At 58.1% G+C, this 10,401-nt stretch overlaps 1 protein-coding gene across 1 annotated transcript; it reads right to left on the reverse strand.

Annotated features, from left to right (window-relative positions):
• Positions 1-3,168: 3,168 nt before the first annotated feature.
• Positions 3,169-3,750, reverse strand: MAFG (MAF bZIP transcription factor G; the record flags this gene model as incomplete). The annotated part of the gene is made up of 2 exons (XM_080712349.1): positions 3,706-3,750; positions 3,169-3,621 (listed from the first exon to the last, which is right to left on the reverse strand). The coding sequence occupies exons 1-2, from the start codon at positions 3,739-3,741 to the stop codon at positions 3,169-3,171; spliced, it is 489 nt and encodes a 162-aa protein (XP_080568475.1). The 5' UTR covers positions 3,742-3,750.
• Positions 3,751-10,401: the final 6,651 nt, after the last annotated feature.

The following is a 10,401-nucleotide window of genomic DNA, read 5'->3' on the forward strand; positions in this document are numbered from 1 at the left end:
ACAAGCGCTTTGGGCGAGTGGCCACTCGGCGGGGGGGGGGGGAGCGCGACTGACCACCACCCCAAAGCAGACTGTAGCTGATTAGAACCGTAAGCCCAGGCCCCAGCCACCAAGGCTGCTGCTGCCAGCCGGGGCGTGCACAGATGTGAGGTGTGGACTGAGCACAGCCTGCGGGCAGGCCTTGTGCTGCCCAGCACAAAGAGCGGCCACGGAGCACCTACGCCACCGGCAGCCATCCGGTGGCAGCAGCGGGGAGCACAGGGGGACCTCTCTGGGGTCACACGTTCTGGCAAGAGCTGGCCTATTCCCACTGGGCTGTTTTTCTGAAACCTGAGTGTCCACGCCAGGATAAGGGAGGAGAGGCAACGAAGTCAAGGTGGGAGAGAAGATGCACGTTATGATTTACTTGGCGGACAAGTTTGGGAGACCTGGCCTCCGCCAGAGCTCTCAACTCGCTGTGTCAGAAAAGTCGGGAGAAGAAAGAACACAACACCTTCACGGCAGGAAAACGAAACTAAGGAGGATCAGAAAGACACTCAACAGCTGCAAGGGAACACAGGATGCACTGTCAAGAATCAAGGTGGAGGGAAGGGACGGAGCGGCCCTACAGCGCTGGCTGGACAGGCAGCAAGAATACTCCCCAGACCCGAGGAACAGCTGCTCCCAACCCAAAAACTATGGGAGGAAGCATGGCTACACTACCTCCAGAAGCTTCTGTAAACGGAACCAGGTCATCAGTTTCTGCCCAGGACTCGCTCAGCCTCAACTTCTCCTTGCCGGTGTCCACCCTGTGCTCTCTAGCTCAGCACCCAGAGATAATGTTCAGCGATGCACCACCACCCAGCCAGGTCCAAATACACAGATGGCCTGTCCCCCACCCCCTCGCCTAGGACGGGCACTCCAACGCTGCTGCTACAGCCAACATCAGCAACGCACATCTGGGTTCCAGTTAGACAACCAGAAAGAGGGCCAGGATGAAGTTAGCAGGTGTCTCAGCTGACATCAGAACTTCCACTCGTAGCATCCTCAGGTACCAATGGGCACGCTGGGTCAGACCTTGGGTGAAAATCCTGCTGCCCAAAACTGAATGCCTGTCAGGACCGTAGTTCCTCTCACCGGCCCACATTTCTGATTTTCAGGGACCCAGGGCCCCCAGAGAAGACACAAGCTACTCTGTCAAGAAGCCAAGGCCCACACGCCCACAGATGGGGCTACAGCCTCCCAGGGTGAACACACGCATACTCGTCCCGGCCGCACATTTATGAAGAGCGTCCCGAGCCAAGCCCGGCAGGCGAGTGGCGGCTACCAGCCGGCTGGGACAGGGAGGCAGGCTGGGACACCGCAGAGCAGCACCTCCAAGTTGAGCAGCAAATCCCTGGAAGACGCAGATCCCAAAGGGAGGTGGAAGAAGGGCCCGGAGCCAAGAACTGCCAGCACAGACCAGCAGGGAAGAGACAGACCTGGCCCTGAAGTCAAAGCCCTTGTCTGGCACTGGTAGAGGTCTCCCCAGGGCCTTACATGAAGCAGGGAAGGGTGAGCTGCCCCAAGTGGGGCCCGATCATTCTGCCTGAGAGGCAACACCCCATAGCACAGAGAAGTCAAGGAGAAGTGAGCAGTGGGATTCCAACCCATAGGATGGGTCCCTGGGGTGTCCCGGCTGTGGCCCCACACGAAGCCCATATGCGCAAAGCCAAGGCCAGAAGGAAGACAGCCGGCGACGGCTGGGCCACAGTCCCGTGGGCACCCACAGGACGCCTTGGTCCCTGCACCACCACCACCCAGGGTCGGGGGTGGGCGTGAGAGCAGCACAGCAGCCCGGGACGGCCCCTTGACCCCGCCAGTGGGTCATCCCCAGATGCAGACACACACGAAGCCCAGGCGGAGGGGGGCGCGCAGCCCACTGGGGGCTCCCGGGCAGGCGCTGAAAGCAGGAGACAAGCTGGCAGGCACAGACGCCCGCACGCCACGGCCCCCAGCCCAGCCAGGTTCAGCAAGCCAGCAGAAGCAAAAAACACAACGAATCCCAAAAACAAACACAGGAGACACGAGGGACAGCCACAGGTCAAAGGTCACCAGAAGCACCAGCACTTTACGGCTGCACAAAACCTCACCAGGCACGGACGACACCACGGCGCCGGCACGAGACGGAAGCGGGGAGGGCAAGGAGTAAGTCACTTTCGGTACAATTGCAAAAGAGATATCAAAGAGGACAGCTCCGGGCGGCTCGCGGCTTGGCTTTTTTTTTTTTTTTTTTGTCTTTTTTAAACTAAGTTTTATAAATAATGTCTGATAACTCTGTGTATATAAAAACTAAATTTCAACAGCCACAAAGAGTTGTCCATAAGTTTACAAGAAAGGGATTTTTTTTGTTTTTTCTTTTTTTAAACTAGCAAAGTTACTATTATACTTTCTTCCCTTTTCCATTTATATGGTCAAATGTTGTTTTTTTAAAGACAATTTTATAAATACTCTGCAGCTTTCTTTTCTCTTTAGCTCTTAAACATATAATTTAATAACTTCGTAAAAGGAACTTCTCTTTTAAATAAAGGGCTATATAACCACACAAATAGGTTATGTAAACAGTGACACGGGACCCACTGCAGGACACACTGACACCCCTCCACGCACGCTTGCAACCAGTGGCTCGGTCTTGTCCAGCGCACCGCGGCAGGTGTGAGCGCCTCAGCCCCTGCCCTGGAAGCACCTGCAGCGCGCGGGCTGGTAGCACACCTGTCCAGGACCCTCAGAACACCCCACTCTTCAGCGCTCAGCCCACCTCTTCCTGCTGAGCCGAGCTAAGCTGCCTGCCTGGGTCTGAACAGAGCCCTCCGGTCCCATTCCAGCCTGGCAGCCGGTGGGCACCAAGAGCGGAGGGGGCCCTAAGGCTCCCTTGTTCACCCCAGTGCCCACTCTCGACTCCCAGCCCGCATGGCCTTGGTACAAAGGGGTTAGGGGCAACCGACGTCACCACCAAACTGACCAATCCCAGCGTACAGAACACACGCACGACAACGATGAGATCAAGGGGCTCAGCCCAGCGCCCCGGGAGCAGGTTGTGCTTTGCAGGGAAGGGAAGAGGAGAGAGAGGAAGAGGAGGAAACGGGACAGGGCTGCTGACTTCGCCATGTGCCTAGTGGCCCCTCGAAAACCCGCCCGGCAATCACGTCCCTACGACCGGGCGTCCGTCTTGGACTTTACTATCGTAATGACGCTGGTGGCAGCCACCTTGCCAGGGACCAGGGGCCCCAGGCCGGCAGCAAGGGGACCCCGCGCCGGGGCCACGGGGCTGCGCGCCACGGTCCTGGCGAAGCTCTGCAGGGCCTCGTACTTGGAGCGCAGCGCGTCGAGCTCCAGCTTCATGCTGGCGTTCTCGGAGGCCAGCTTCTCCACCTCCTGCTGCAGCTCCGCCTTCTGCTTTTCCAGCTCCTCCTTCTGCGTGACCCGCTTCACGCGGCAGCTGGCCGCGTAGCCCCGGTTCTTGAGCGTGCGCCGGCGCTGCTTCAGCTGGATGATCTCCTCCTTGGACAGGCCCCGCAGGTGCTGGTTCAGCTCCCGCACGGACATGGTCACCAGCTCCTCATCCGTCAGGCTGGTGCCATTCTCGCCCGGCTCCCGCTTCACCTGGGTGGCACACACTCAGGGTCAGGGCCAAGCGGGGTGCCTAGGCCCCGCTGCCCAGCCCCGCCTCCTGTCCAGCTCGCTTACCTTCAAGGCCTTGTTTCCTTTATTGGGGGTCGTCATAACCCGGGGACACAGTGAGCTGGCACGCTGTAAGACACAAAGCAGAGGTCAGGACTCTACACACCACCCACCCTCTGCCCTCCAGCTCATGGGAGACCGCCGACCAGGTGCCCTGGCCCCAGAGCCTTGTCCTCACTGCCCATCCCCTGCTACCTGACCCAGGGCAGCTTCAGGCTCGAGCCAGATGGGCAGGCAGGGAGGGCCGTGGGAAGGGGAACCAAAGGCCAGAGGGAGTCAGGGGCAAGATAAAGGGGCAAAGGGGAGATTAGAAGGAATAAGCTGCAGGAGGGCAAGCCTAGAAGGAAGCCGAGCTTTAAAAATAACCCCAGCGCTGCCCCAGAGCACCGTTCCTGGCGAGTCACGCTGACTCAGCACATCGCGGCCCTCCCTCTCCAGCCGCTCACTCGAGGCCAGCCAACAGAGCCCCAGGAGACCTGCTGCTGGGGCCAAGAGCAGGTGAGGAGAGCCAGCCAGTGCTCTGGAGCTGTGTTCCAGGTCCTACCTCCTACCGCTGCCTCCCCCTGCGGCTGCCTGCCACCTGACAGTTGCTCCCTCCAGGGATTAGGGGGCAGTCCCACTGGGGATTCAAGCAAAGAGGAGGATGGCGAGTCCTGGTTTTTCCAGAGTGGGTCTTGCAGATAACTCTGGCTCTGTCTGCAGGGCTGACCAGGAGTCTCCACTTTCCAGGTGGCTGCAATCTAGCTGAGAGGAGCTGACCTGAGCCCCCTCCCTCCAGCCCTCCCTCACCCGCCCCTGCTGATGGAGTAACCATCCTGTGGCTTACTTAGTCTGTGGCATCCTGTACCCTGCCCCACCCCATCACAGGTATTTCACAAAGCCCCACAGTTAACTTCCCTGGGCGCCTGCTCAGCTGGAGAAGGTGGGAGGCGGCCCTCGGTCACTGACTGCTCTCTGGCTCCCTGCCTGGGGTCAGGGATCAAAAGCGAAAGGGTCCCCCCCACACACTCAGTGGTCCCTCTGACACCCTCAGGTTTTACCTTCCTTTTGGGTGATACTGAATTTTGAACACAGGGATGCTCTGCCATTGAGCTACACCCCAGCCCTTTTTTTTTTGGGGGGGGGATCTTGCTAAGTTGCTGAAGCTGGCCTTGAACCTGAGATCATCCTGTCTCAGCCTTTCAAGTACTGGGATTCACTTTCTGCTTCCCTGCCAAGGACACTTATGTGCCCCTGGTCCAGAGAATCCCTGTGCAATCAGCCTCCCTTTGGGCAAGGGTACATCCCCCACCTCCATCCTCTCCTCTCCTGCCCAGATGCAGGGAGTAAGCTGCTGCAGGGCACTGCAGGCAACTGTGGGCTGGGGAGTAAAGAAACAAGTCCCCACCACGGTCGACACCCCCTCACCTAACCTTGCTCTCAGAGGTGAGGCTGCATGCAGAAGTAGGCAGAAGCCAGAGGGCCACCGCGGGCATCAGAGACAAAAATCCTTGCAGAGTGAAGGGTGGCAGACCAGAGCCCAAAGGGATCTGTCTGTCCTGCATGATGGCCCTGTGCCCACCCCATGAGCCTGGCCCACAGCAGAGCCTGAAGAGGCTCCCCAGCCTTGAGCACTCGGCAGGGTGCAAGGGATGCTGGCACAGGCGTCCCCGCCCCCTCCCCACCCTGGCTGCTAAGTGCAATGACAGCGGTGACTTCCTGAGATCACACAGAAAAATGCCTCCTCGACAGATTTCACCCTCGGCAGAAGGCCTGAACTCAGCACAAGTGTGGCCAACTGCTTCCTAATCAAAGGTGTGCGTGTATGCGTGTGCCCGTGTGTGCATGTGGCGGGGGAGGAACAGGCCTCCGCAAAGCTGCTGCCTTCAGCTGCCTCCCTGGCCTCTGCCAGCCTGGAGACACAGACTGGACAGAGACATTCCCGGGGCATGGGCTGACCAGGATGGCTCGGAGCCAGAGGAAGCTGGCCTCCTATCTCAGCCCTCCTCCAGGGCCTGAGGGCTGCCCAGGGCTGGGGCCAGGCATCCTTCACCCCACAGGCTGAGCTGGCCTCACAGAGGAGGCACAGACTCTCACACCAGCAGACCCCTGCTCAGGCTGAGAGCCTTCGCTCCTTCATCCTGGCCTGCAAACCCCAGGAGCCCCGACTGCCAGACAGGTGCGGCCTGGATGTTCTGACCACCCAAACTCCAGACCCATCTCTTACAGAAGCCCTCAGCTACTGACAGCCACTCTCTAAAAGGAACCTAAAACTTAGCTGGAACTTAAGTGACTGAGGCGCCTTAAGCTCCCACCTTTCCAGGACCCTTCATTTTCCTAGGCCCTAGAATTCCACCCTAAGACCAGCTGAAGTGAGGAAATGCCTGGTACCTACAAGTCCCAGGGCTCAGTACGTGTGTGCGTGTGCTGCGTGTGTTGGGGGCATTTCTGAAGGCGAACCACACAGTCAGCCTAAACTGGCAGCAACCTTGAGCAGAGCAAACAGCAGAGTGAGGGCCCCTGTGCCTACCAGGCCCCCCAGGCCACACCAGGCATAGGCTATCATTTCCTAAGAGACCCAGTTCACAGGAGTGGACCCAGCAGGGCACTCGGTGTCTTTGCTAACTTCATGAAACACTGAAATTCCCTACCTCAAAGGGAACAGCTCTGGGATGGCGGGGAACTGCATCCTTCCACCCCATGCCCGTACCCTGAAGCTCCTGCCTGCTGTTTAGGTCCCCTGCTTCCTCCCACTTGCAATTTCCTGGCAGAGCTGTCCCTGCTTCGTCTGTGCCAGGTACCCCTTTTTCTCCCATGGTGTGCGCAGACTTCTCTACCCAGGGGCTGCTCAGCCTGGCCAGCCACACCAGGAACAGGGAAATTCGGCTTCCCTGCCCAGAGGGTTCGGCCCACCTAAGCTCCTCCCCGCCTCTCGGAAAACTATTTCCCAGTTTGGGGAACTGCCCCCGACACGGAACCTGGGCCGGCGTCCCCAGGAGAGCTGCCTGGGAGGACGCACAGGCCCGGGCTTCAGCTTCCCACCGGGGAAGAAGGCCCGCCCCGCGCCCTCCACCTCCTCACCGCGGCCCACCAAACTTGGCTGGGCCGGGCCCGGCCTGCCCCGGGCCGCCGGCACCCTGCGGCCCCACGCCCGCGGCCGCCAGCCCGGCCCGGCGTCAGCAGGAGCGCCGATGACCGCATGCTGATGACTCAGCACGTCTCCGCCGGGCTCCCGCGCGGCCAGCGCGGCCGCGGGCGGGGTCTCGCCGCCGCCCCCCGCCGCCGCCCCCCGCCCCCGAGGGCCACCTGCTGAGTCAGCGCCGCCGCCCGACCCCGCGCGGCCCCGCCCTGGCTCGCGCCCCCCGCGGGACCCGGGGCCGCCCCGCGCACGCCCGCCGCGGCCCGCCGCCGCCCCACTCCGCGCCCAGGCGGCGGGCCGGGAGCCCTGCCCGGCGGGGGAAGTCGAGGCACGGCGGCGGGGCGCGGGCACACCTGCGGCCAGGCCCGCCGCCCCGGCCCGGCCCGCGCACTCACCACGCTGCGGGCCCGGGCGGGCCGGGACGGGGCCGCGCGGGGCCGGGGCGAGGGCCGGGCTGGGGCTGGGGGCGGGCCGCCTGCGCGGGCCGGGCGAGCGCGCTGGGAAGGCCGGGCCGGACGGGCTCGGGATCCGCCGCCGCCGCCGCCGCCGCCGCCGCTCCTCAGACGTCACATGATGTTTGGTCACGTGGGCTCCATTCATGAAGCGGCGACGCGGCCGGCCGCAGCTTAAAGGGGAAGGCGCGGCGGCGGCGGCGGCGGCGAGGCGGCGGGGCAGGCGCGCCCCACCGCGCCTGCGCGGCCCGGCGCCGTCGCCCCTGGCAACGCGCTGCGCCCGGCAGGTATCGCGAGACTCGGCCGAGCGCGCGCCGGGCCAGCCACGCCCCCGCCACTGCCGGAGCCCCGGCTGCCCGCTGCAGCCCTGACCCGGTGGACTCGGTCCTGTTTTATTTTTTATTTTGAAACAAGGTCTCACTAAGTTGTTGAGGCTGGCTTCGATTCTACGATCATCCCGACTCAGCCTCCCAGGAATTGAATGACAGGTGTGGGCCGCCACGCCGAGCCCCTCCTGTTTTCAGGCTTTTTTTTTTTTTTTTTTTTTTCGGTACTGGAGCATATTACCTCTGAGCTACGTCCCCAGCCAGATTTTATTCTTTATTTTGAAATAGGGTCTAAGTTGAGGAGGGCCTATGTAGCTGAGGCTGGCCATGAACCCGGATCCTCCTGTCTCACCCTCCCACATACTGGGATTACAAATTTGCACCACCAAGCCCGGCTGGTTTTTTTTTTTGTTTTTTTTGGTTTTTTTTTGGTGTGTGTGTGTGTGTGTGTGTGTGTGTGTGTGTGTGTGTGTGTGTTACTGGAGATGGAGCCCAGGGCATTCTACCTCTGACTACCCTATTTTGTCCTTATTTTGAAACAAGGCCTCCCTAGGTTGATGAGATCTCACTGCTCGCTGAGGCTGTCCTTCAACCTGTGATCCTCCTGTCTCAGCCTCTCAAGTACTGGGATTCGAGGGGCGCCACCACGCCCTGTTTACCCTGTCTGTTAGCCCACGCATGCGATATGCTCTCTTCACTCCAGATGGCACGGCAGTCTGTTTAGGGACACAAAGTAGAGACCCCAGCCGTGTCCCAGAGTTGCACAGGCCTCAGAGGACACTTGCCAATGGCCCATCCCTAGACCCATTCTAGAGACCTCATCTTCAGTGGCTCCCTGGAGGTGGCTGGCTTGCAGTAGGCATGTAGTAGAATTAAAAGTTAACGTGAGCTGGGTGTGATGGCGCACGCTTTTGATCTCAGTACTTGGGAGACTGAGGCAGGAGGATCACGGTTCACAGCCAGCCTCAGCTACTTAGGGCCTTTGCAATTCAGTGACACTGTTCAAAATAAAGAATAAAAAATAGGGCCGAGTAGCCAGGCCTGGTGGCGCATGCTTGTAATCCCCGCGCTTGTGAGGCAAAAACAGGAGGATTGCACAGGTTCAAAGCCAGCCTCACTGGCTTAAGAGACCCTGTTTCCAAATAAAATATTAAAAATTTGGTCTGGGAGTGTAGCCCGGAGGTAGAAAGAAGGGTTCCATCCCCAGGACCACCAAAAAAATTTTTTTTCAATAATAAATAAATAAAAATAGGCCTGGGTATATAGCTTAGAGGTAGAATGCCCCTGAGTTTAATCCCAAGTACTGCAACAACAATAAAAGAAGTTGACATGGGCTGGGCGTAGTGGCGCACACCTATAATCTCATTGCTTGGGAGGCTGAGACAAGAGGATCGCAGGCTCCAGGCCAGCCTCAGCAACCTAGTGAGACCCTCGGCAATTTAGCTAAACTTTTTTTCAAAATAAAAAGTGTTGAAGGTGTAACTCAGAGGTAGAATGCCCCTGGTTTCAGTCCCCAGTAATAACAACCAAAAAAGAGTTGAGATGAATTAGGTGTGGTAGTCCTACCTGTTCTGGAAGCTGAGGCCGGAGGATCACCAATTCGAGGGCATTATGAACAATTTAGCAAGACCCAAGGACTAGGGATGTCGTTCGGAGATAGAATGTCCTGGGCTCGGTCCTCAGGTCCACGTCTGCTCTTGCCCTTCTTGTTAGGAGACCTCACGCCACTGAAAAGTCCAGAGGAGTCAGGCACGCGTACATGCCTGGAATCCCAGAACTTGGGAGGCTGAGACAGGAGGATCACAGGTTCAAGGACAGCCTCGGCAACTTAGCAAGACCCTGTTTCAAATAAAAATATACAACGGGAGGGGAATGGTGTACCTCAGAGTAACAGTGTCCCTGGGTTCACTCTCCAGTACAAAAAGAAAGAAAAAATTTCTAGAGAAGGTAACAATGAGAAGGGATTTTTTTTTTCTGGTACTGGGGGTAGAACCCAGATGCTTTTCTACCTCCGGGCTATACTCCCAGACCTATTCTATACTTTATTTGGGAACAGGGTCTCGCTGAGTTGAGAGCCTCACTAAGTAGCTGAGGCTGGCTTTGAACCTGTGCGATCCTCCTGTCTCAGCTACCCAAGTGTGGGATTACAAGAGTGCACCACCACGCCCGGCTAAGAAGGGAAATTTGAGGCACTGAATTTCTACTTGAGTTTCTGGACTTCCTTTTTCAGCTCTAAAGCCAGGAAAGGAGACCCATCCTGCGTCCTGCTCAGTGGACAAAAAAGTGAGAAAGGGAAAAACGGAGGGTGTGTGTGGGCCAGCCCCAAAGCTACCGTCCCCCAGTCCTCCAGGAACTCCTGGGTCGGGCTACGGGTCAGTCTTTTTATTTATTTATTTATTTATTTATTTATTTATTTATTTTAAATCCGGAATCTCTCACTAAATTTCTGAAGCTGGTCTCAAGCCTGTAATCCTCCTGTCTCAGCCTCCCCAAAATTGGGATTACAGACATGCACCACCACACCTAATTCTGTCTGGGTGAGTCTTACCTTGTGTGTGGGGTTTTTTTTCTTTTTCTCTTTCTTTTTCTTTTTTTTTCTTTTTTTTTTTCTTTTTTTTTTTTTTGGTGGTACTGGGGATGGAACCCAGGGGTATTCTACCTCCAAGCTACACCTGCAGCCCTATTTTTTTTTTTTTTCGGGTCTGTGAACCCAGATCCTCCTGTCTCAGCTTCCCAAATGCTGGGATTACAAGCATGCACCACGATGCCCGACTCTTGCGAGCTTTTTAAGAGAGTGGGAGCCAGG

The sequence above is a fragment of the Muscardinus avellanarius genome (genome assembly GCF_963383645.1).
Source record: "Muscardinus avellanarius genome assembly, chromosome: 16".
NCBI classification, from domain to species: Eukaryota; Metazoa; Chordata; class Mammalia; order Rodentia; family Gliridae; genus Muscardinus; species Muscardinus avellanarius.